Below are 27944 nucleotides of genomic sequence, written 5' to 3'. Positions count from 1 at the left end.
AAAGAGAAAAACAGCCAGAAAATAATGGTCACAAACACAGTAATGTTTATTCCAGCCAAGATAACTGGAAATGATAATACATTAGACGTTTTAAAAGATACTGCGTTTTACAATTGTACACACTAGAAAGAGACAAGCCTTGTTATGATACCGCTAGTCTGATTACAAGTGAATCAATTTCTTTGTATCTCCCGATTTCTGAAAATCTTTACCTGGCCGGGCGACACTTTTTCTTTCGCTATTAAGATCAAATTTAATTCTGTTCACTTATCAACTGAAGCAGAATTTTCTTGTAATTTCCCCGCGTGTCATCCTGAAAGAGAAAAGAAAACTTCTAGTTACTTGCATCACTTTGTAGAGAGCGACTATTGATATTCGAGTAACTGATACATTACTTCTTTTTTTTTGGATAAATAATAATAATAATAATAATAATAATAATAATAATAATAATAATAATAATAATAATAATAATAATAATAATACCTACAGTAAGGCTAACATGAGATACCAAAGACTGGGTACACACTGCTTTCGAATATTTCACCAACATTCGTTCAATTAAAGTTGAACGGATATTGGGCAAATTTTGGACGGAGTATTCAAACGGCTTCAACACCATTCAACATTTTCGAAAACAAACTAAATGTTGGATGGATGTTGAATGAAAGTCTAAACCGATTTAAATTTGATTCAACACGCTTTCAACAAGCTTTCAACATTTTTTACGCTTTCACGACTTGTTCAAACGCCCCTAACGTTTGGTTCAACGAAGTGTGGAACGCATGGTCAACCGAATGTTAAAACCGCTTAAAAGGGCCTTTAGACAAGAAAGTAAAACATTCCGACTTCGTGTGTGATACCCTTGAAAGGCCACTTAACTGCGCAAGGATATTTCTTAAACGACTACACTTATAACACAAGTGCCTGCTAGCCGCTCGAGGGAGAACAAGTAAACCGTTTTATAGCACAGTATGATGCCCGCAGGCAAGACGGCCAACCACACACGGTGAAGGATTCATAACAGACCACGAAGGGTATACAAAGTAGTGCGGGAGTAATCAACTAAGAGAGTTTGTCAGAAAGGCCCCATTCCATGGAATTCAGTTGTGAGTTCTCAGAACATTTACAGGATACGCCTTGTGTAAATTTTCACCTTAATTTCATTTATAACGGAGGTTTTCGATAAACAATTTGAAATAAAAACAAGCGACAATAATGTTGAATGACGTTTGGATGACCCCATGTCACCATTTTCAAAGTTGAGCAAGTCCGATTATGCGGGTAGTAATATAGAGAAAAGCGTGCGAAAGCTTAGTTGCATGTGACTAAAACAAAATTATGTCACCTTAAAAGCCCCATTTAAGCTCTCCCTCTTTACTAAGCCCTCTCTAACATTCCCCTCAACCATCCCCAATCTATCTAAAACATGCGCAGTTAATTTCAATAGTCGCAGTCAATCTCGTCGTATTCGTGCTCAAATTTAAAGATCCTTATTTTACGGTACCTAACAACAACAACAAGGCAAGTCTCTCCCAGGGTATTGATTCCTGTATTGGCATACTCTAGATATGTTCTATATGTTGTCATATTCATGCATCTTGTACATTTCAAGGCTGCAAACCTTAATTTTAGAGCGGTTTTCAATTGACTGTCGAAACGCGTTTGCCTTGGTTTTGCATTACTACGCTCTGTGATTTGTTTAAGAAAACTCGCGCCACTTTCTCAACCAATGGGAATCCAAATCAAAACCAATCGTGTTTTGGCCGCACGCGTTTTCTGGCGCTTGGCGCCAGTTACATGTATTTGCTTCGAATTCTGATTGGCTCGTTGTGTTGTTTACATCTGTTGTGCTTGGCCAGAGTAATTACTTTGGTTTTGGTTTTATGACACTCGATTGAAAACCGCTCTAAGAACAGCAGTAGCTGGGCATTACTCATGATAATACTATTTTAATACTATTTTACAACTATAAGTAATTGATAAAAATGGTATAAAAAATACTAAAAAACAATATGTTAAACTGAATTAATAAAAAATATCATATAATAATAATAATAATAATAATAATAATAATAATAATAATAATAATAATAACGCACACTAACTACTAGTGCTATATCTTACCGATATAAACTTGGCCAGTGAGCAGTGATACAGCTTGGCAAACTCGTCTCTGATATCCAGCAGATCCACCTCTGATCTCGTCACAATGATGCGAATGAGTGTGCTATCGTCAGTTCCAAGACCCTGAAGTATCGAGGAGAAAAATTTACTTGTGTAAACACAACGAAGAATAGAGACTAGCTTGACCACATAAGCTGATAAAGCAGTGGTACTGAATTTAAGAGTGGCAAGTTACACCAGGTGTCATCAATTTAGCTGAATTATTTCCGATAGTGTCTCTGAGGCTTCCACGACTCATTATTTAAAGCACAAGGGATTGTTCTGATTAGAAAAACATAAAAAACGAGATTTCAGACAGTTTGATTGTAACACTTCCTCCTCATCAGTGTTGGCCCGCCACTGATAAACAAGGCTGGGTGATCGTCCGGCAACATTAAGTGAAAGGGAGAGGGGATGGGAAGGTCTACTACTCTCCAGACGGTGTTTTCCTTAAGGGATATTAAGACATATGCGCAAAATTCGCATTTTCTCAACTAGCTTTGTCCAATATTGTACTGAGCTTGATAGTGTTGGGAACTTACCTTCATGCTCTTGTACAGCTTCTCAGCAAAAAATGCAGGGGCATTTCTAACAATTCGTACTAAAACGAAGAAAAAAAAAGGAGTTTAATCACTTAATCACTATAACAGTCATATACAACTGACTATTTCTGCTGTTAGACTTCAAGAGTAAAGCAAAAGGCCAATCGTAGTTGCATCTATTCATGGTTTAAAGTTTACATGGCTTTACCTATGGAGGTCATCCCATCCTTCAAGTCTCCTGACATCTCTCTCTTGATTGACTCTTCAATGTCATACTTGCTAATCTGCAAAGAAACAGGTTAGATTATAACAGCTGTCCGGCACGTGAGTTGGAGTATTCGTTGCTGTGAAGGTTATGAAAAACAATACTTGAGCCATAATTATATATGTGTGATTTTCTGTAATATGATGTAAGATATGTTGTACTGTGTATTTTATTTTTATTGGCCTGGATAGATTAGTGATTAGTTTTAGTTCTTAATTTTAACGCACGACCCCATTAGCTTCAGAGCTTTAAGTCATTATCGTGTATAAATAAAGGCTGTCTGTCTCTGTCTGTCTGTCTGTCTGTCTGTCTGTCTGTCTGAGCTTGACAAAAATAACCACCCATGAAACTAAGCTTTATGAACTGTCTAATCCTTTCAGTCCCAACACGTATATTCTCCTCACTGTCCTACACATATTTCTTATGCTACTAGTTGGGAGAATTTGTCTAAAAAAACAAGGCATTTAATCTTTGTTGATCATTTCCTGTATTCTCCTGGCTTAAATGTTTAATATAGTAGCGACATTGTAAGGAGAAATCAGATACTAATCACCACTGGGGCTAAAGGTTTAATCAGTACAGAGTTCTAAAGTGATGACGTCACAAAACATCAATTTATGAAATTATGGGATTTGTTAGTATACTCGGAAAGAGCATGATGAAAAATGCCTACTTGCCAAAAATCAGCATCTTATTAAAATTTGGGGGCGAGACATTAGCTCTGTTACGCCCAGATGACTCCATACAAATCCTTCTAATTTTGTCTCAGTTCCAAGAACTGAGACAAAATTAGAAGGATTTGTATGGAGTCATCACGGCATAACAGAGCTAATATCTCGCTTCCAAATTGAAAAACTGTTTTGCCTCAAGTAAAAACAATTTTGCTTCCCGGACACAAATTTTGCTTCCGAAACACATGTTTCCCAGTTAAGCCACCATGAAAACAGTGTTGACTAGTTTCCAGTGCTGCTCGTTAAGTCAGTTTATTATTACGCGCATGCGTGACCCTGACCCTCGTTTAGCCACCGGGGCAGCAAAACATTTTGTTTGCTTCCCGCTAATTTAGCCACCCAGGAAACATAACAAGAAACAGACCTTAATACAGAGGTAATTTTGTGCGTTTTATGACTGTGTGGCTAAAGCAGATCTTAACGAGGGCTATTGAAATCCAAAAAGTAAATACGTGGTAACCACGTATTTTTCAGAGATAATTAAGCGACATTCAATTCCAATAACCTAAAATACATAATAATGTATGGCATTTTTAACTTGAGCTTAATTATCTCTGAAAAATACGTGGTTGCCCCCAGTTTCAATAGCCCTTGAAACGATCTGCTTTTCCCGCAAAGTCATAAACCACGCAAAAACACCTTTAAATTAGAAGGCACAGCCCTTAAAAAGCGGGGATTCTTGGACCATCCTGAGATGCGCAGAATGTATGCGCAGTAGCAAAAGGAGCCGTACCGTCCTTAAAAACCAATCAATGATAAGACGACACTGTAAATCCTTACCACTGACAAAATTCATTGGCTCGAGTGGAATTCGAACCAACGACCTTCGGGTTACTTGAATCCACTGCTCTACCATCTGAGCAACATAGCCATGATGGGAACAGCGCATGAGTGAAACAGGATATACCGGATTTACAACGTAGCATGGCCGCTTATTAAATATGACTCAGAATGTTTCTAAACAAAAATCAAGCCATTCGACACACACCACATATAAATCCTACCTTGGCATACTCGTCAAAAGTTGCTTTTAGCTGAGCGAAACTTCGTGAGACAAGGATGGTATTGAATCTAAAGGGGAGACAATTAACGAAGAAACATGTATTAATGCGTTTGCAAAAGTTCCACGGTGTAAAGACTACAACGAGCATGAGGTAAAAATTAATACTCACTTTGATTCGTCTGTACCCCATCTACCTTCACCTGCTTGGTACAAGGCCTGTAGTATAAGACGGACAAACAAAAGCATTATACTGCTTCTTATTCTATCATTCAACTGATACAATATGAGAAAGAGCTTTCGGATTGGTTCCTTGGGATGTCCGAGTTTTGTTGTAAGAGCATTTCAAGAATTGAGTTTAAGGGCGCGTTTTTTTATCCACAATTCTGGAATAAGAATGGTTGGTACGGAATGCTAGGAATAATTCGGTTGTCTGCATAAAAAAAACCCCGTCAGTCCTGGCCGAGTAAACATTGCGTAACAAATATGGCGGCCGACGAAGAGGCTGCCATTGCAGCCGTTATCGCTGCAATTTTCCTTGTACTTTTGGTACAATGAAATTAGAAGCAATGTTTCATTTTGTCCAAAAGTGCAACCTGATTTTTTCCCTTGTAGAGACGTATTTGAATCTGCAGCGCTCATCTCGCCGTCCGCCATCTTGAATTTCATTCGCAACATTCTGTTCATTCTGCCAATGGATGGAATGGCATTCTGTCCATTCCGGAATAAGAATGCGGAATAGAAAAACGCGCGTATTTTACATTCTGTCCATTCTCATTCCAGAATTGTGAATAAAAAAAACGCACCCTAAGTTTCGTGTTTTCGAAAGTACGTTCAGAAGAAAACAGATAACAAAATAAAGCTTTCACCACTATCCTTGAACTACAATGGCGGCGGTGGTTATGCGAAAGCGATATGAAGATATCTTTGTACTTGACTTTGTAACGTGCATGCGTTTGTCGACATAGTGGTGCTAAGCCATCTGTGGATAATGATCAAAGTAGTATGTCTGACCTGTATGGGCGAAATTTGTGGTCACAAGTTCAAATGGCTAGACAAATGAACTACTTTAATGACGTCAACCTACAAAAGCTCGAATTACGCGCGTCGATCTCCATCACGCTTGAAGAAAGCACAGATAGGTAGCAGTCAACTTTACCTCCCCCCTCCCCTCCCCTCTCTCCCCCTCACTCAATGTTGTTATGAAGGTCGCACGATCACCCAGGCTTCTTTTCAGCGGCACGACAATATTTACAAGGGGGACTGGGCTGAATTGCGGATTTGTAAATTTCACGATGTAACTTGTCGCTCTACAAATAAGAGGTTTTTAACAGTCCTATCCAAGATGGTAGTTACTACAGCACTTACTGGGAGTACAATCAGCTTTGCCTTATAGATATATCAATAATACGGCCACCGCCTCACCACTCAGTTCAGCTACTTGGTCCAAGCAGGCAGGGCCAAAATTCGGACAGGGAGGGGGAAGCGGTCAGCTCCCTATGTAAGTAACATAGGTGCAATGTAACTTCCCTGTGAGTATGGTTTAACTGATCTTGTTATATACCTAGACTTTCACTCAACAAAACGAGCACTGTGATTGGTTGATTCTTGGTCACGTGCCCCTGATCAAATACAAATGTATCCCGACCGGGATACAATTCCTCAGTTGTTGCCCTCTCAGTTGTTTGTTTGTTTGTTTTGCTGTGATTGTCAAAGGGAAAGTCAAAATATATGACAAAGCACTTATTGTATGGTCCCTCGGGAAATTAGTTAGTTTTGTTTTCCCTCATGTCCTGATGTTTCCCGAGACGAACTCGGGAAAACAAAACTAACTGTTTCCCTCGGGACCATAAATTAACTGTATATTGATGAGCATTCACCTTTGCATCCGCTTGAGCCTTTGCGTAGTCCACATTGTTACTTTCATCTCTGTATGCCTGCCAGAAAAAAACAAACAAAAAATGACTCGGGAAAGAGTGGTTCTTGAGGAGCAATCACATGACAAAATGAAGTCTGTGACCGTGTGCTGGCACTCACGTTCAGACATACACGGAACTCCGAATTCGGTTACTTCAAATTAGACAGAGTCAATTTTCATTTTCAGATGAATTCACGTTTGACCAAATTGGTCGTGGTTAGGTGAGAATTAGGGTTAGGGGACACTTGGTGATGTCTGTCATAACGTATATGCATCTCATTAGCATCCAATCTCCCGTACGATGTGAAAGCTCTTTTCAGTAAGACCCAGAAAACTTAACTTAACTATTTTGATAATGTGACCGTTTCCTCATTTGCTCTAACTATAGTTAAAAACATTTTCGCCTTGTTGATCTAAAACAAAAGTAGCCTCCCACGCAGACGTTCTTAGGGGTTCGTCACGCGTTCCTGCCCAACGAACGTCTGCTGAAACGAACAGCCACTTCCGTTCGTCGGCAAATTGCCTTTGTCTGAACAGACCAATCAGCATTGACTCATTATGACAAAGTAAAGCCAATCACATACTGCGATACAATGGAAATCATCACCCGTGTAGATATTTTCGCTTCCGGACATGCATATAGTTTATACGATTGAAATTTTTCCTTCCACAACACCCTGCATTTTCTTCAGTGATTTCACTGAGAGTAGCGGCAAGAATTCCAAGATTTACCATTTTGTCTACCTGGTCTATCATAAGATTTACAAGCGGCGAAACCACAACAACAATCAGTGACCAGCAGCTTCAAGAATTGAATTGTAAACAAACGATAGAGCTTGATAAATAAGTGACTTTCCATAACCAGTTGGAAGGTTTACGAACACATCAGTTTTCTTCTGCGCAAATTGCACTATGACTTCTCTTTGATACGCATTCAACTCCCTTATACCAAACGTTTGGCACACATGACCAAAAACCACATTTAAGTCCGCCATCCTGTCTAGGGTAATATTTTTAATATCAAACACGAGTTTACCCAAAGTTGGGAAACGGCTCCTGATTGGTCCGCAGTCGACGAACGGAAGTGGCTGTTCGTTTCAGCAGACGTTCGTGGGGCAGGAACGCGTGACGAACCCCTAAGAACGTCTGCATGGGAGGCTAAAACAAAAGGGACTGTTTCACATCTTCTTATTCATTTAATAGGAACTATAGTTTGACCCAAGGAGAACGGATGGGTTAAATCTTAGTTAAAGGAAACCTCCACTCTGAAAACAAATTAACGTTAAATTGTTAAAAATACAACCTACCTTAACATTTCACTGAAAAACATGGAAAAAATTTTCTAGGATCGGACAAAACAGGATTTGATCATCGCCTATTTTCGTTTTTAAATTTCCTGGGCGCCGCCACCTTGGATTTCATGACGTGTTACGGTTGCTCAATCGTTTCACACAAAAGAACTTTTAAAGAATCTCAATAGCGGCAACCATAACAGGTCATGAAATCCAAGATGGCGGCGCCCGGGAATTTAAAAACGAAAATGGTCAATAATCGTATCTAATTTTCAACCCACTTGAATGTGATTTCTACATTTTAGACTAAAATTTAGAATTTCGACACCATTTCCAACACTTTATCGTCAATCTGTTGGCGGAGTGGAGGTTCCCTTTAAGAAACGAGAGCCAATCAGAAATGAACAGCATTTCCCGTGCTGTTGCTCGGTGTAATTTTTCCCAAGTGAAGATGTCAGAAAGATGGGAACCATTTATTAAATGAGTTCAAGAGTTAGCTGACGTTCATTCATTGCTTAAAGGTCTTGGAATTAACAGTGAGACGTTGGCTAACATTTAAACCTTGCCACAAGATCGGTCCAAAGAGACACTCCACAATATGGCACTCACGTTGCCAGCGAAAAGCTAAGACGTCAGACCCATACCTGAAGAAGAGAAATGAGAAATTTCTTGAAATGTCCAGAGGTATCTCCTGCCACGTCTTTCTCTAGATCTCGACTGAACACTTAGGAAACAAAAAGAAAATCACGGAGACGTTAAAATGCATTTCTCGCATTCATGTTCTGCAAGACAACCAAGTCGTCCCACGTATTTTCTAACGTGATGAAAATGCACAGAAAACTCTAAATTGGGAATTCAGTGCTACTAGAATACCTTGAATGTAGCTGTGTTCAAAAACTGCACTTCAAGTTTGTCTTAGAGAAAGAACCTCAAGAATATCCTGTTTATTCTTACATGTTTTCGGGTTTATACGGTACATTGAACACACCCCGAGTCTGATGTCGCACGTGCTTGTACCATAGTCTCCTGGCGAAAGGTTACATCCAAGCAATTAATACTGAGAGAAGCAACGCAAACCAGTGAGAAATAGTAACTCACATTTTTGGTAGGACTGTTTTATTGCGGTGATTTCAGCATTGGATCTAGTACAAAGGATCTCAATCAAAGTGCCTTCATCTGTTCCAAGACCCTGCAACGGACGGAAACACATCATTGAACACGTGAACACCATGTGTGCTTCTTATGATAATTTTCTATTCTGTCGACGATTTTATGCTCATTATATGACGTTTTTAATTACTGGAGTTGGAAATATTGTTAATTTTAATTGTTTATTGTTTATCGTGGCATACCTGTAAACTAGCTTACAGCTATCTCAGCTGTATTTTTAGCTGAACAATAAATAAAGTTGTAGTTGTTGTAATCCCCACCGAAACACGAGTTTTTAAGTCATAGCGCGTTTAACCACGTGACTTATTTCAACGTTTTGTAAACTGCATCGCTCGCCAGAGACGTTTCTCGCAGGAAACGTCAAAAACGATTGGGGTTCAGCGTGAAAATTTAAGGTGGCTATGAACCGCGCTCTACAATTTTTTTTTTTTTTTAATTTGCAAAAAGTTGCGTCTTGACATGCTGAATACAATACCATAGTAACAAATGGGGGTCACCGAGCTCGTTTTTTACTTATATTTATATAACCACTTATGCCAAATTTAGGGGCTGTTTTACACAGGTTATATTGTTACTATGGTAACCTAAAAAGTCAAACAATACTGAACCATAACTTGTTTTGTTTGAAACCATTAATACAATATCCACTGATAAAGAGTGGTAAGCACTGGAAACCGTTGCAAGCCACTCACCTTAATTGCTTTTCTCAGCGAAGTTGCATCATAGTCTGCTGCAGGCATCATCAGGTCAATAACTATGTCCTCAAAATGGCCACCAAGTTCATACTTAAGATCTTTAATTAGATCCTAATGTAGCAAAACAACAAGTTTAATTAACACATGAAAATATAAGTTGTCATGCCAGAGTATTCACCTCAAGAGGAACAGGCCTGGTTGTTCAAAGAGTGCATGGATAACTTTATCCAGCGAACAAATCGGTATCCAGAGGATAAAATGCTTTTATTGGACTGCACTTTATCAAGGATATAGTTATCCAACTCTTTGAACAACTGGTGCCAGATATCTTACGTCTTACCCGCCCGTGCATTGTCTTGTACTCCAATTCAATCCGTTGTCTTTGACTATTTGTTCTTGCACACAACAGAGCGATAATGGCCTTGGAATCACAACCTACAGAACAAAAAACAAACAAACAAACATACGTTAACGACACTACGATGGCAGTCCGTGAATACAACGAACAAAGGATCTTAACACTTGGCCCGAATTGGCGTGATGATCGGATTAACAGTGTGCTTTAGACAAGAAAATAACTGCACGATTTCTCAGTTGCTCGGGCCAAAGAAAACAAAACGGTTGTAAGAAAGAGGTGGTAGTGTTATAAAGGCGAGTGCCTTGTGTTTGTTGTTTTTGTTCTGCGGTTGCCGTTGCTTTTGAGACGCCCCAGATCGCGTGAGCCGATTGCGGCGTACAATTGTACCATTCATTAATAAGGAGAAGCGCTCCGAAGTGCCTGGGTGTAAAATGACCGTGACAACTGTGCAGACTGCAGACGCCGACACCGTTCCTGTTCATCCAGTCGACCTGCACCTTTCAAAAGCTCTATTTTCACTGGAGCCTGATAACCTGCAGCTGCATTGTTTTTTTAAGGCTGGAAGCATTATTCTGTTGTTCGTTCTTTTGTGCTCTTGACCAACCATGTAAGAAGTTGGTCCAGGGCGCCCCTCAAAAGTAAAGCTTTACTATAAAGCAAGGCATCTGTACCATGTGGTACTACTCCCCACTGGACTGGATGCTTGTTCCTTGCAAGGTTACGTACCCTCAACAGTATATGTTGCCAGTACCCACTTATACACCTGGACCCGGTTGTTCGAAAGCCGATTAACGCTAATCCCCCGATTAAAAGTTAATCGAGGTTCTCATTTCGCTTGTTAAAAATTTCTTAGAAAGATGATTTTAAGCTAATGGCAAAGAAAAGGCCAAGTAAAAACTGAAGGACAAAAACCTTTTCGAAAAATCTTTAATGACTAGTCATTAAAATCGAATCAAAGTTCACGTTAACCCAGGATTAGCTTAAGCGAGCTTTGAACAACTGGGCGCTGGGCGACGAGTGACAATGTGGAGCAAAGTTTCTTGCCCAAGGGAACAACACAGCAATGAAGACGCCAAGCTAGCCACCTCAAATCGAAAGTCCGATGCGCCAACCACTTGACTACACCACCCCGCCTCTAAAGGTGGCGGAATATGACCCCTCACTAATTACCTCGCGGCTTCACCGCCAAGTGAAAAATCCCGCTATCCAAGAATGCTATACTGTACTTCTATTTACTTTGAGTTCTGTACGCATGTTTGTCAAGAGTTCATTTGTGTTATCTTATTCTGTTATTGGCCAGAGAGAATACTTTAGTTGTGGTGTTCATACCTCCCAGATAACTAATCTGTTATTGGCCAGAGAGAATACTTTAGTTTTGGTGTTCATACCTCCCAGATAAAACCCTCTCTATAAACTCACTTCAATCCTCTTTCATTTTTCGTTTTGCCATCTCCTCGTACATTGTAGATACACAGTAAGTACCTGTATCTAAAAACAAACAAACAAAAATACGTGTACCTATTCCTTTCATCGCTTTTCTTAATACATCAGCATCTTTCTGCGGATCAAACTTTGTCCCTGGCTGGTGTTTGACAGAAGCTCGCTTTGTTGATGTCTGGAAGCGGAAAAGAAAGCCATTATAAGCAATTTGCCAAACCATAAACCAATCACTTATAAATACTCGTTGTGCACTGTTGAAAGACACAAGCAACACTTCAATACAGCTTTTATTTCTTCCATCATTAAAAACGTACCTAAGTAAATGGGAACTGGAAAAAGCATGATTCCTCGATCGTTCCATTCCATACAAAGCCATAAATATCCCAATTTTGAAACGTTTAAACAGTCGACCAAAGATTTCACCGATTGAAACCACATAAAACGTTTGAAAACAAAAGAGACTTACAACATGTCAGCACTTTCGTTTACTTTTTTAACCTCATTATTATTATTTTTTTTTTTTTTTTTGAACGTGAACTACATGAAATATATTATATGTGAACTGCGGATGAAAGACAAAGATGAAGGAATATCGCTCTGGACTGATCAAGCCTGAATGTTGTTCAGGCTTTCTCTTTGCAACGGTCTACATTTACATGTAAATTAGTGTACGTGACAGAATTTTATTTGTTTGATCAAATGTTAATGTTGTTCTCGTATGAATATCGAAAAAAATTCGTTATCCATTTTTCTGCCCCGCGTATGAGGAAACTGGGGTGTAGGGCTGTGACGTCACTAGTACTCAATAAAGGAACGTTTAGTCTCGCGATAAGAAAAGTTTGATAAGAATTTTGTTTTTTCGATTTTCATACGAGAACCCATGAAGACTTGATCAAGCAAATAAAAAATTCTGTCATATACGTGCGGTGATTAACTGTTATTTAAATTTGAAGTCTTCCGAATAGCCATTTTCATGATGGCGTCATTTTACTACAACTACCAGAATTCAATTTGTTTTCCTTTTCAAATTCAAATTTTGTAATCCCAGTGGACAGCAAAGAACAATAGCTCTAATTAGTATCAGAAAACAAAAACCAGAATGATTCTGGTAGATGTGGTAAAATGACGGCATAGTGAAAATGTCCTAATTATTAGTCTCTTTTCAAAGCAACGCTTCGCACATGACCTTTCATGTAGTAAGAAGAAAAGAAATTATTTTAACTGTTCACGACGTTTCCTTGAGTTTATGAAAGTTATCCTCAAATTTTAATAGAATAGCTGCTCTCAAAGAAAGTGTGTAAATAAAAACTCGTTTGAATTTAAAACACTTTTAAGTATGGCAAGGTAAGATACCTGATGGGTTGATCCAGCGGTCACCGTAGATGTGGAGCGAGATGAATAAGTTGAGGAGGACGAATGTGAAGATGATGACGGTGCAGCCGGGGGTGGCTGTGCTGCTGGCATGTGACCACCAGGAGGGGCACTTGGGGGTGGACCCTGAAATTAAAAATAATCCATCAAACAATTATTGGTCAAATTAGGGCACGTGACGCAACACACTGGGAGATATAGGATGATATTTCCCAAGTGACATCCCCCAGTTTTTAAAGCAGTCACTTCCACATCATGAAAGACATTGTCTAAAAACTTCGAAATGGAAGAGTATTTTGCTGTTAGAACAGCCAAGGACATGAGCATGCATGTCGAAAAGCAGCGCAGGATATTAACCAAAAGTCAACATCTTAGCCACGCTACATTTGAAGGATACTGAAAGCAATAACCTTTATTTGGCTTAAAACATATGCACAGATACTTGTCTTGGGACATTTCTTGTTTCTCGACAGACCGTAAACATGGAAGACAAATGTCCCGTATTGTCCCTGAACATTTTCAAGCCATGTTAAGATTCTTCAAAAAATCTTAATGATTTAATGACTTTTTTAATGATTTAAAAATCATAAAATTAAAATTATGCAGTCAGTGAAACATCAGCTCACCATCGACAAGTTAGGTTGTGGTTGAGGTGGACCAACTTGACCCCTGTAATGAGCCGAGAAAGAGGTGGTGGCCATTGCTGCAGCCTAGAACAGTGAATATATGTGACCGTGTCTAAGTGCAGTTAATATTAGCTTGATGTGAACAATTACTATTAGTAATAATGATACATCCATGCTTCAACAAATATAATTACACTCCTTACATCAACTCCTTAAAATCAAATTTGACTGGATATCAAGAACTCTATATGTTTGGCATCAAGTTGACCTATGATCATCTGAACATTGATCAACCCAATGAGTCAGTCTTAACCCACTGAGTTACATTTCACCCAAAAGGCATTGCATCCCGTGCTGATTTTCCCCCAGGCAGAAAATCGCCAGCGAGAACCAAACAGCAAAAGTAATAAATTTCATTAGGCTTATTTCCTTGAGTATCACGGTTTTTTGTGTCATCAAGCTTTGCGCAATTTATCCTCTCACTTTATTTCTGTGAATATTTTCAAGGAGAGTCTTTGTAAGGAAGGGGAAAATGGATCATGATGGATGTCGACCAAGGCATCCTGCTCCATTTACTCTGTAGCATGATCTTGAGGATAATTGTTCAATTCATAATCTGGCTTGCAATAATTTATTCTTCCATTTCAGATTGTTACCTTGAATTATCTTTTATTTGTGATGGCAAAAAAGACCTTAGTTTTCGTTATCAAAACTTTGTTGTTCACTAGCTTCTAAGTAACATCTCGCAGTTGACAAATGTTGTACACAGTTATCCTGAAGAAATATATTTGTCTCACGATCAGAGACACATTGCATATAGCTTTTAGTCGTTCCAGCTTAAATTAGCTTGGGGCGCATGGCCAAGTAAAGGCCCTGTGGTCCAGGCCAGACTATTTTTGAAAGTGATATTAAGGCCCGGTTCATACGTCGAACTTTACATGAGCCGAACCTAATCATTTGGTTCGGCGCATGTAAAGATCGACGTATGAATCAGTTAGGATCGACAGATTTGTATTTGGGCCGCCGTTCTATTTGACTGCACCAGTCGAATAGAACGGCAAAAGTTCGACTTCGATTCAGACGTCGAACTTTTTATGTCCCCAACCAAATGCATACGTTACGTATAAATTATATAAATTATATCTATCCCAGAGGTCTGTACATTCCATCGACTTGGCATGTGCGCAAATGACTTCATTCTGAACAAGATGGCGGGAAAAGAGAAATGTGCTTGTTCTTCTTGTTTCGAAACAACTGAATATACTTGTCTGAGATGCGAAAGATTAAAAAAAAAAATGAATCTATTCTTGATGTGCACACGCACTTCAAACCGAAAGAAACTTTCCAATACAGGCTATATCAAAGGCGAAGCCTCAAGACTTCTCAGAACAAAAATCTTCAAAAACAACATTTGAAGAAAACATTACTCTGTTCAAACAGAGATTACACAACAGAGGTTACCTCGATAACCTTATAGATAAAACTCTTTCAGAAGTCAACCTCCGCGAAAAAATGTTGGCACTACAAAACAAACTAAAAACCCGCAAAAACATTTTGAGGTTTGTTATGGAATATCGCCCTTCTGTGTCTAACCTAAAACAATTCAGATGAGTAAATACAGGAGCCATAATCAGGGATGGAGACCGTAAGCGTGGGGTCCACGCGTCCTCATGTGTTGTACCAAAAAAAAAACTATTTTTAGAAAACATTGTCCCTCCCCCCCCCCCCCCCCCCTGTCGTAAACCCGCGTGAATACACGCAAATTTGCGTGGGACTACTACCTTATAGGTGACACGGAAAGCAGCTGAGAAAAAATTCACTTAAGATAAAAAAGTCCTTACGTGTCTGAGTACATGTCCGTAGAGTGTAAGCTTTTTTCATTCATTCAACAGTAGCAACGCACGCAGCGCCACCGTTTTGGCGCCTTTTTGACTTTACTGTGAGAGTCATGTGATCAATAGGCCGCTTATTCCAATTTTTCCCGTCTTCTTTCAATTTCTACCTTTTCTTTGTGAGAGTCTAATTCCTTAAATGTGGGCACTGAGGAGATATTCCCTGGCAGAATTTTAAAATTTGGACGCCATTTTGAAGGGGTGGAAAAAAATTTCAATTTCTCCGCGCGCGATCCTGGCCGTTTACATGCGTGCGCGCACGCGCGTATGGGGCAATTTTTTTTTAAACATAGACTTTTTGATACAACACATGGGGACAAACCCACAAGTCAAAATGGCATCTCGTTACGGTCTCCATCCCTGATTATGGCTCCTGGTAAAAGACACTTGATAGAAAATCAGCCTCTGCTAGGGGAGATCTACAAAGACCCTTCCTTACTTTCGTACAGAAAAGGGAGATCTTTGAAAGACGTACTCGTAAGAGCAAATTAGCTTTAAAGAAAAACTTTTGAATGCAGAGGTCCACACAATGCAGGAATTAAACTTGCTGGTAATTTTGCCGGATCTCTCTTGTGAAAGACCTCGTGTCAGGCGTCACTTGAACGTGAAAATACAAAACTGAATGCAAGGCTGGCACTACGGCAAAGGGCAGATTTATTAGTGGCCAATATTTCGACTAATAGAGTTAGTCTTCCTCGGAGCCAGAGCTATACTTTGAAGGTCATATTCTTCCTATGTCGACCAGTAGGAGCCGTGTTTGGCCTGTCTTTAATATTTTACCAAGCAAGCTCTTCCATGTAAAAATTCATCTTTCCCGCCATTTTAAATCTTGCCAAGTAAAAACAACAGCCACTGACCACAAAAATCTACTTTCTCACTTTAGCTTTAATTAAGTTCGACTTCAGTTAGGTTCGACGTTTGAATCAACTGCCGAACTTAATTATTTGGGTCGACCTTAAAAGGTATTAGGTTCGGCTCATGTAAAGCTCGACGTATGAACCGGGCCTTAATGAGCTAATGAGCTAGCATCGCGTCCAAGACCGTTGATATATTTCATACCAACTTTTTTAATGACTATAGAAAGGACCCTTAAGATTATTACTTATCTTCTCATGCAATAAGATTAAGATTTAGGGACTGAAACTATCCTGCAATGTTGAGGGCTTTAACCTGCTTTAACTGTTTCAAGAGCACAGAAAAATGAACCAAACCCTCCACTTTCATTTAGCAACTGAAAACTTTTACTAACACTCTTTGAGAAGTAAATATCTTTAATTTGTAGGTGCAGAGATTCAAATAAATCAGAAGCCAAATCAATTGGTCCAATTTGCCTGGTTGGATTTATTAATTTTTTGAATACACCAAGATTTTCACACCAGCATGAATATTCTGGTAACCAATAACTAAAGATAACAAGACTGAACAATAGAAGCATTTGTAAACAACAACAAACACACACAAGACCTTTTGGGTGAAAGTGGGCCTATAGGTACTACATTATGATAAGGGGGTTAGTTCTAACGAAACTGTAGTGCAGAGGTCATGATCAGTGGTGAGTGGAAGCAAATACAATAATATTATTTTCAATTGGTTTTATCAAGAGATAGTATAAAGGTACGTTGTAATTTGGCCACCATAAAGAGATACAAAGGTGACGTTTCAAACGTTAGCCCTTTGCGAAAGGGCTAACGCCTCAGCACTGGAATCTCCTCAGCAGATTCCAATACCTTATCAACTCCACTGACAAACATTAAGTATACATTTAATTGCTATGATCATTATCCTCACCCCAAATGATAGATGTCCAGAGGAAGGATACCCTCCGCCAGGCTGTGGCATGGGTGGTGGTGCTCCATACATACCAGCACCATGAGGGTGTGGCATGCCAGCATTAGGATGCGGCATTGGCATACCTGTGTATAATTTAAAATAAAAAGGAGGAAGATTAAACTTTTCAACGCATAGACAAAATTAATGGGTCCCTAATTTAAACATCATCTGTAGTTACTGTACCACAGTTCCCTAGTTTTACAAAAATTTCTATGCCATGATCAATGTCCTTAATTACATCCCTTACGACCTTGTAAAATTGTCATGAGATCCGACAGCATTACAATAGCAATGATCCTGTAAAATCTTACAGGAATTTCTTCTAAGCAATCTGAGCCCAAATAGGATCAGAATGACAAGATCCTCCAAGACTGCTGTACTGACTATCCTCCAAGAAATAATTATATCAAATAAGAGGAAGATCAGTCCTTCATTTGATTTCCAAACACTGAGAACTTCATTACTGTAGGTTGAAAAAATGAGGGGCAGATAATTTTTTATTATTATTATCATTATTTTTTTGAGCCAACTTTGAGGTGTTTGGAAATTGGATGAAACACTCTTTCGAGTGATTGATGTACAGTGTAGCTTCTCAAACCATTAATAATTCTTAGGCAAATTCGAAGTAAAAGTTCCCCAAATTTTATAATACCTAAAGAGGACATTTGAATTCTAAATCTCCTTTATGGTGGTGAATTCATTTATGCTCTCTTTACAAATTACTAATAAATATTATTAGAGAAGATCTGTGAAGAATCCTGTTGTAAACAGATTATCTTGCAAGATCCTTCAAGATGATCTGCATGGGAACTGGCAGGATCTTTGCTGGAGCTTCAAGGATTGTTGAAAGTTTATTATAGGCAAGATCCTTAAAAATATTTGAGGACTAGAAGTGAAGATCCTTAAGGGTTCTTCACAAGATCCTAGAAGATCTTTAATATGTAAATTGATCCTCAAAGATCCTTGAGGATGTTTTAAATGTCTTTCACCACTACCAGTCAAGATAATAGTTTGGCAAAATTAAAGGAATGTGTGCAAACCTCTTTCTTGCATTTTCTTAAGTCAGATTTCCTTAACAGTGATCAGTACTTGTAATATTTATAAATGCTTATTCAACTCATGAGATCATGAGAATTAAAGATATGATCACCTAAGGTGATTTAATAACTTCTCCCCAGCACTTTTATATGAAAAGTATGGGGACAAGATAAGAAAATTTGTTCCTTGATATTAGGGGTTAAAGGGTTAATAAAATTGAAATTTTATACAGCATGAATTCTAAGAATGTAACATACCTGACGGCATGGCTGGTGGCATGGCAGGCGGCATTTGACTTCCCATTCCAGGATACATGGAAGACCCTACAGGGGTGGGCATGGGCATAGAAGGACCAGCAGGTGGGTACTGTGTATTGATTAATGGACAGATAATGTTACTTAATATAACTGTGGGCTTAAATCATCATCATGAGTATCATGTCTGGTTGCGTTCCACATAGAAAGAACACACTCCTAATTGTGTTTGGAGTCGAGATTGTATGTGGCAATCAATCAAGGAATGAATGAATGGATCTTGGGACACATATCTGGCCCACCCACACAGATTTTGCAGGGGCAGATGACATCATCACCAACTTGGCAAAGGAAAGAGAGCCTTGGATCACGATCATCAAACACACTCCCTAATCTTTGAATACTAATATGTCTAGTACGTGTAATATGGATATTTATTATATCTCCAGTTTATAGTACACACCATCGGTGTGATTGCTCAATTTTGCGGGATGTATTTCACTGTACATGTACGGCCCACTAAATTTGAAAGTTGTTCCTTTCTCGTGCACCTGATTAACCTCAGAGATATAATAAATATCTTACTAACCTCATTTTCTCAGTCCATACTGTAAGTTACGAAACTTGGTCCAGTATGGACCTCAAACTCGGTCAGTAAGAAGTATGAATAAGAAGTCTATGTATTAAAACAATTTGGCCAAAATGTGTATACACTGTAATTTGTGACAAGAAATAATTCTAACATTTAAATGTATGCATAATAAATTAATGTTATTGAATTATTTGTGTATTTATTTATTTATTTATTTAATAATGCTTTAGAAATACACAGGCAAGTAAAAACTAGCGTTGAACTCGCTTGTATTATTCATTCCTTGAGAAATTGGCGTCATGACGTCGCCGAAACGTCAGAACATTATTTCGCTAGTTTTTAATTATTTATTTATTTATTTATTTAATTAAATAATTACCAGATTATTCAAAATAAATAAAGACCAGTGACAGTATCTTCAAATGTGTGTGTCTTAGATTATGTTTAAAACACCGTGACACAGCTGTAATTATAATAATAATAAGAAGCAGAAGAAGAAGAAGAAGAAGAAGAAGAAGAAGAAGAGAACATCATTAACATATGTCAGATCACTACCTACATGTATCATTATGCTTAATGATATTAAAGTTATTTGTAGTAAAAAAGACTGCATGGAGGCAATGAAAGAAAACAAGTACAGCATGTGCATGTATGATACAGTGCGGTGCAGATAGTTCTTCAGGCTTGGAAGGAGATTGTAGTGACTGCTTCTAGGAAAAGCAATAATTGTCGCAAATGTCTTCAGAATACTAGTAAATTTAAAACTGGCTGTTTTAGACACTCAGTTAACACTGTCTAATTTTACCAACAAAAAATATGAAAGAATAGCACATGTCTTGATCCAAACTTGACCTGGACTTGGCTCATAGTGTGATTTAAGTGAAATTGACTTGTTTAACCATTAAATCTCTTGATAAGAATCCATGAATTTGTTGTGTTATACTTATTTTGTGCTATGCTGCTTGCAACTGTCCTGCAACCTAGCTACATTGTACAATTCAACCAACATCCTGCAGCCTACAACCAGCTGCACTCTACAATCTGCAACTCAAGTGCAGGGTTTGAAATTGCGACTCACTGGTCGCCAATGCGACCAAAAATTGAGTGCTGGCGACTAGATTTTCAGAACTGGTCGCCAGCTGGTGACAAACGTTTTGTCCGATGACCCAGGATAAACAGTCAAGCGGGCTTCTCTATTTAAATCTTTATATAAGGAATTCATTTGGAACTGGTACATGTAGCTAGGAGACGACTCTCCTTTCCTAATCCCCACTAAAATAATGTCGGAATACTACAAGAAAATCGGTTTCACACTCTGTTAATTAACAACACAAAATGTACTTCGATCGCAAGCCAATACATAACATTTGCTAGGCGCCATATTGCTTCAGTGGCTTCTTCCAAAAAATGGGATCATGGGCGCACTTCAACACCATGTGCTTTTTTAATTGCCGGGAAAATAATGGCAACAGATGCAAATCAGCTACAGAATTAATGTAAGTTTTTACGGGCAGGAGATGAAGATTCAGCCGGAAGGTTAATAAAAAATTTAAATCCATCGTCAGTAGTGAATGCTGAAAACGTAGATTTTATAGCCAAATTACCGAAGGACGTCTTCGTTAATCGTAACTAGTTTGATTCAGGAAATCAATCATCAACCTGGACATCGCATTGCAGTTCAAGCAAAAGGAAATGGAAATTGTCTATACAACTCCACTTCACTGAGTCTATTCCCCAGTAAAAATATAATGTGATCACTCTGTGATCACACATGTGATCACACAATGTGATCACACAGTGATCACGCGTAAAAACTTTTACATGTGATCACAGATGTGATGTGATCATGGGCGTGATTTCAGGTTAGATCACAGGTTGTGATCACACGTAATGTTGGCACTGTGATCACAACAAGTGTGATCATGCTTGGGATCACAGTCACCCTTATGATCACAGTATTAACTTTATGTGTAAAGTACACTAGAACATAAAAAGCACAAAATACAGGAAGTTAAAAAATTGTACAATAATGTAATAACAACAACAAATTTTATTACTGTCAAAAATGAGTTACATATATAGTATATATGTGGATATAAAATACTGCCCCAAAGTAATAGCCTTTTAGAGGCTATTTGAGGCGGGGGCAGAACGTCCATTAAAGAACGCCGCGCAGTCTGTTGCGCAATGGAATTAAAAAGCTAAAATAGTATACATTTTGACAAGTTGAGAATCACAAAGGTAAACGTGAACTAATATTTTCTTACGGTTCAGAAGGATGCTAACCGGGAATCACTTTCGACATAAAAATTCGTCATTATATTGTATTACGCGATCGTCATGTTGCTCACCTCAGTAATTGGAACGTTCTTCGATATTCTTTCCCTTGTGGAAACGTGGACTAAAATACAACTCGCAAGAGTCATTTCGTTTTACAGCAGACCAAAGAAGTCCTCTGATTGTTCTCGATCAGAGTACATTTATCGCGGCGAGCTTCACACATCCATGTGGCTGCGCAGTTGGAGACAATCCGAAGGAACAGTCTGTTGTTTACAAAACGGCCGGGTGCAGTTCTTCGCTTCAGAAACCCAAAACATTAAACTGTTTCCCAGACTAATAAACGAAGATACTTTGCATTGAAAACGTTCCCGCTCTTCTTAGTCAAATTACCAACGGTCGAGTTTATTTTCAGGACCATTTTTGTAACGCGATCAGGTAAAGGTAATTTGAACCAGGTTCATGACATTTGCCCAATAAGATTAAACCCGCAGATGTCTCAAGAGACGTTGTAGATAAAATTCCGACACGCATGTGTCATGCAACTCGGAGAAAAGGCGCTATATTTCTCGAAACTGAAGTTAGAATCGTGCCTTGAAAATATTTTTCAGTGTATATCAGTGCTTTCAACTCAGTCGCGAACATGCAAAAAAGCAGCCTTGATTTTTTGCCTTGGATCGAGTAAGTGAAATGAATCGAGCACAAAGAAGGCAACATATGCTACAACAATAATAACAGGATTGAATTTGGTCGTCCAAATAATATTCATCTTCAGTCGCTTAATAAGCTGCTATAGAATGTTGTACAGGACCGATGAACGCAGAAAAAAACATGTATATATTGCAGATTAAGCTTTTGAAGGACAAAAACAAAAACGAACCACGAAACCAGAGAGTTGCGATAGCGAACGACCCGGGAACGACACGCACTGTGAAAGAAAGATTCAAATTTGTCCCGAGTTTAGTGCGGTAAGTCATTGGGCTGTTATTAAACCACATCTTTAATTTACTGGAATATGAGTTTTTTTTTTCTCCATTAGTGTTAACAGATATTTTGGACTATTTGAACGAGATGGTAATGTTTTTGATTTTCAATTTTACCCTACCAATACGTGATCACGCCATCACTGTAGAGAATCACGGTCAGTGGAGTGATCACACCCTGATCACGGGTGTGATCACTCCAATCACGCATTGCTGAAGGCGTGATCACGGTGAAAGGAGTGTCACGCCCGTGATCACGGCCGTGATTTGTGATCACGTTGTGATCACAAAATATTTTTACTGGGGATATTGTGGAGATGAATCACAAAGTACAGCTTTACGTCTTCTCGTGAATTTTGTTTCCATGCCAAATATTACGCAACTCATGAGGCACCAAAACGGACAGCTGAGCTCACAGAGATTCCCGAATCTGTGTTATTTCTGGTTTCTTTGTTTCTTTGAACATCGAGTCAGTACTGCTTTAAGAAACCAAGATTCTATGAATTTAGAGGCCACGGAAATCATGAGTTGCTCTTTTTATTTCATCCCGGTCGGAGACTGGTACAAGCAATGTGGTTGTGTAGAGGCCTAGGCCGAGCATTTTGAAGTATTGTGTTTATTGGCAGTGAGCAAGGTAAATTGTTTGCCACACGGGCTGTAGGAGAATAAAGAACTACGTTTTTAGGAGGTAAAAAAACAAGGATAAAGGACCTATGTTAAGCACCTTTGTTAATGCGCGCCTTTGTTAATGCTATCATTTGGGGTCCTTAAGGGAGATAATTGCATGTTGAACTGTCAAAAATGTGATCGATTTGCACCCGCTCAAGACGGATGAAGGCAATGGAAAATTTTCTACCCTTCCATATCCTGGAAGGTTGGCATTGTCAGCCAAATAATACATGGCAATCTAATCTTCCCTTGGTGGATGCATATCAAAGTCACTGGGACATTTGTCCTCTGTTGTATCAGGTGATGCCAACACCCAATAAAATTGCTAGATAAAAACACTATTTTGGACAGAATATTGCGATTTTTCTTCTAATTATAAGTAGAATTTCTTAAGTTCTCAAATGTACTACCAGAAATAATTTAAGCAATGTCTAACCAAATAGGGATAAAAAGCTGATGATTTAACCATTAGGAATGACATTTTTTTTAATATTTTCTGGCATCAGTTTGAGTTACAAAGCATGACCATAATATCTACAAACTTCAAGGCCAATAACAACTGCCATTAGTTTATGAATGTCTGGTCCTACTGCAAATATACCACCAGATTTAGAAAGTTTAGAAAATTTTTCATTTTCATTCGTTTTGATATAGAAATTAGTTTGTGGCTCAGGTTTGAGTCTATTAGCGATGGAATATTACCCTAATTATAAACTATTAGACAGTGCTTTTTGCAGAGGTTGTTGGAGGATGAAAATAAATTATATATGCAAAGAACTGAAAACTGTAGTTTAGGTAATCAGAGATCCAAAATCAGTTCATGAACTAAAAAAGATGTTATTTACAAGGAATAAGCCTTAGAGTAAACAGCTACTCTTCTGTTTGTGCTGTATAAAAATGCTGTTTCATATGAATTATTATTTTGACCTTATTTTGGCTTGGTAATGGCCGAAACTGAGTCAATTTCCTACTCAAAGGGGAATGAGTTTGATTTGCCTCTGTTTGGGCACATCATAATGCTTTCAATACAAGAATAACAGCAGATAACAGCGGATAGCAAACCTTAGACTATCCAAAAAACTTTCAAAAATGAAAGAAGTGAACTTTAATACATCTAAAGCATGGCGACAGTCAGATTGTTGCACCCTCAACAGAATTGCGTGATTTCTGTATCACAGGAAATGGCACCAACGGACTGCTCACCCGCAAGGAATCTTGGTTGAGCATGGTCCTTTAATAGGCCATTTCCAAGTTGCTGTGAACTTCATTATGAAAGCAAGGTTAAGTGCAAAACTTTTCATATGAAAATTAGTTTATTTGTTTGCATATGAATGAAAACTAATTTTCATAACAAAAACTTTGCACTTAGCCTCACTTTTACAATGAGGTTGAAAGAACTCAGAAATGGCCTTAATTCACTAATTATTTCATAAACTGTGATAGTTGTATTGTATCAATTTAACCTTTACTTACACCAGCTGCAGGGGGACCCATCGGAGGTTGGCTGGCATAGTTATCAAACCCTAGTGCTGGTGCACCAGCTGCAGGATACTGTGCTCCTCCGCCTGGCACAGGAGGGGGCCCATACATAGGAAAGCCTCCAGGTGGCGGTGGATAACTCATTTATTATGTTCCTAGAGAAATATCAACACAAGGATTTCACTATTAGACAAGGTGATCTGGCCTAAGAGATACAATTACACGTATGTGCAGTTCCAATTACTACCAAAAAGACAGATTGAGAACATTTTCTGAAGTTATGGAGCATAAGAGACTTAAGACCGCGAGCGGTCGTCCTTTGTTCCTGAGAGCCAAGCGGAGCGCACGAAAAGCGCAAAAGAAAAATAAGAGACTGGGTTTGAAAAACTGCCACGTGGATTACTACTTTAAGAATTTACACTATTGCAAGAGAGAGAGAGAGAGAGAATCCTGCTGCCACACCCACTTCAAATGTACATGTACACGTAAGATGGCTGTTTATAAAACTTGGTAATGACTATTAATTAAAAATATTGTAATATTAATGTATCACTGGTTTGTAGGCCAGTATACGTTATTCAAGATGTAATTTGCGCCCAGAGGGGGGGGGGGGGGGGGTACTTCCTTATAAGAGGCTAATGGGGACGTGCCGCTGGATGGGGTCGCATTTTCACGACTGGATTGACTAGAATGGGGTTGCATTTTCAATAGAGTTACTTGAATGGGGTCGCTCATTTTCGGATTTTTGGGGTAAGAAAATTCTATTAAGTAGGGATTCAAAATGGTCTCGGTTAAAAAGTTCAGAAAGTTGTTTATTAAATGTAACAATCACCTCGCATTACATTCCGCAACCACAACTTCAATATTAACCAGTTACACAAAAGCACAAAACCACCGCTCCAGAACTAAGTCCATTCAGTTTAGGATGACTTATTTAAAGGATTGATAAAGTAGATGCATAAATAGAAAGTGACTTAGTTGGGATCGCGAAAAAATTACATTTTTCCAAAAGTGACTAAGATGGGGTCTATAACTGGCCACAAAATAGACTATAATATGGGGCAGGAGCTCTGAGACTCCAGCCGCACATACCCAGCAAAACTGAACCCAAGTACCCCCCCCCCCCCCCCGGGGAATTGCCCTATTCCTCAGTCTTGAGCTAGTGATACACCTGAAAATCTTGTAGACAAATCACAACAAAACTGATTGCCATGAAGTATTGCACAGCTGTGAGTCCGGCCAGTGCACAGTGTAGGTGACTGACCCTCAAGGATTTTCACTGTATCTGGCACTGGTGAATTAATCACCATATCTGAGATGTCATCCTTTTTTGGCGACCAAAACTGTTTGCAAAAATCGCAGCAGTATAGGCAGCCTGGCAATTTTTGTTATTTGTCTGCTATCTGGTGTGTCTGGTGAGTCACTGGTTTTAACATGAAGGTGTTCCATCTTTTCCGATCTTTCAATCCTAATAATAACTCAAATGCTCGTACAGTGCGGGTCATCAAGAAAGCAAAAGTCAGATGCAATTCAGTTTAAAATTATGACAGGAGAATTTATGACTTCTTTTTAACTTCAACAAGGAAAGATTCATTGACTGTTAATAAACACAACACACCTGTCTTTGAAATTAATCCGCATAAACTTATGACGGCAAGTTGATCATTCGGTACCGAGTCGCGGTATTTAAAATTAGCAATTGCCCTGACAAACGCTCCACAAAAGCCATATTAACATCTTACACAACTAACAAAGAACCCACAGAAAACAAATAAGCATTGCGTATCTCACCTTAAATAAGACGTGGAGAACTTTCTAAATCAAAACCACTGTACTTTGATTACAAAAGAAGTGGGATTAGTGGAAAACCTGCAGCCGAATCAAATATAACAGGAAACAATCGCTTGTGCGTTGACTTTCAGGAGTTTGTCAAATGTTTTTCGTTTCTCCGTTACACAGTTACCACTTAAATGTCTTACGTAGACAAAATGCGGAAAGCAAAGTCGTACAAGCACTATGTATTTTGGAAATGCGAAGTTGAAAAAACCTGCACGAATGTTGAACCAACGGCGGGAGACTGGTGATAAGCAAAAATGTCATCCCGTCTCATCCCGTCTATCCCGTCCCGTGCACTGGCAATTTCCCGCGTGACTGAACCATTGGAATTAGGTTGATTTAGTCAAATTCGTCAAAAAGTGTGACGGGGGAAAGAAACAGAACTTTCGCAGTTCCTTGCAAACTAACCCCCAACTATTGTACACACAAAGACCAGACCAGCACACCGGGAACTCCATGCCCTACTCTTTTCGATGACAAGGTTATGAACATGCAAGTGTTGTGGACGGGTCCTACGGTTTATCATCCTTATCCGACTAGAAAGTCTAACCATTTGCAGATATCAGAGCAAAGGCAGCACTTTCTCCTCAGTTATTTAAAGACCTTGAGTGGTGGTCCTGCCGGTGTTTGAACCCGCGAGCACGGTAGTCCGGTGCTCTACCAACTGAGCCAACCGGTCGGCGGTTGTGTAGCGCAATTGTTTGAATTGAAAGTTAAAGATATTAAGATTGTTTTGACTAGATAGCTGCGCTGAAAAATAATTTTAACAGACGTTCAGTTGTGAAAAATGCAACTGAAAAAGGGCGCGCGTGAGAGATTTCAATTGCATTGCGCATTCTTACTGTGCACAACTTTGGATCCTGTTTTTGGGTCATTATCGCCCGCACGTTGAATACATAGTCGTTTTCCCCTGATGCTAAGCCCAGTCAATAAATAGATGGCTATTTCCTCCTAAACGAGCATGGTGACCTATCTTTCTTACCTCATTATTTCAACTTAGCTATTATCCTCTTTATGTTTAAAGAAAAAAATTGACGACAGGAAAATTAGTTATTGCCGGAAATACGAGCTTGCCTACTTCTCGTAAATAAATACTGCCAAAGAAAATGTATAAACACAAGTGTTTATGAAGATATAACCTCTAAAATTTTGTGAATTTCGGCGAATCAATACGTCATATTTCATTGCATATTGGGGATCGTTAAACATCTAAATCGTTTTCAATATGCAACAGTGTACGCTGTTCGAGTTTTGGGGGCTTTCTTCCCTTTTGTCTAGTTGTTTTTTTTCTTTTTTTTTTTTATTCATCAGTACAAAAGTGATGACGAAACTGATCCCAATAATTATCGACCAAGCAGTCACTCCTTTCTGTTCTTCTGAATCGTATCTTTTTAAAAGTTTATGTGTGAGCGACGCAAATCATTCCTTGATTTATATTTACATGATGTTATTTATCAAAACCAGTGTGGACAACGCAGGACGAGCTTATTGACATAGCAAAAGTACAGCATCATATGGAC

At 38.8% G+C, this 27944-nt stretch overlaps 1 protein-coding gene across 2 annotated transcripts; it reads right to left on the bottom strand.

Annotated features, from left to right (window-relative positions):
• Positions 1-22: 22 nt before the first annotated feature.
• LOC146470161 (annexin A4-like) lies at positions 23-26670 on the bottom strand. Of its 2 annotated transcripts, XM_085122277.1 has the most exons (18): positions 26380-26668; positions 24583-24743; positions 18592-18700; positions 17255-17379; positions 13575-13658; positions 12931-13074; positions 11656-11752; positions 10120-10214; positions 9777-9890; positions 9013-9103; positions 8559-8638; positions 6585-6641; positions 4877-4923; positions 4709-4775; positions 2917-2992; positions 2709-2767; positions 2128-2250; positions 23-313 (listed from the first exon to the last, which is right to left on the bottom strand). In XM_085122277.1, the coding sequence occupies exons 2-18, from the start codon at positions 24730-24732 to the stop codon at positions 254-256; spliced, it is 1578 nt and encodes a 525-aa protein (XP_084978403.1). In that variant the 5' UTR covers positions 24733-24743; positions 26380-26668; the 3' UTR covers positions 23-253. The 2 variants fall into 2 exon arrangements, with proteins under 2 accessions (XP_084978403.1, XP_084978404.1); XM_085122278.1 differs by lacking the exons at positions 23-313; positions 2128-2250; positions 2709-2767; ... (1 more) ...; positions 4709-4775; positions 4877-4923 and adding an exon at positions 6114-6251 and having other exon boundaries at positions 6564-6641; positions 26380-26670.
• Positions 26671-27944: the final 1274 nt, after the last annotated feature.

The sequence above is a fragment of the Pavona decussata genome, unplaced genomic scaffold (assembly GCF_977016875.1).
Source record: "Pavona decussata unplaced genomic scaffold, jaPavDecu1.1 SCAFFOLD_114, whole genome shotgun sequence".
NCBI classification, from domain to species: Eukaryota; Metazoa; Cnidaria; class Anthozoa; order Scleractinia; family Agariciidae; genus Pavona; species Pavona decussata.
Note: the sequence above shows the minus strand (reverse complement) of the source record. Positions and strands in the feature narration are given on the sequence as shown.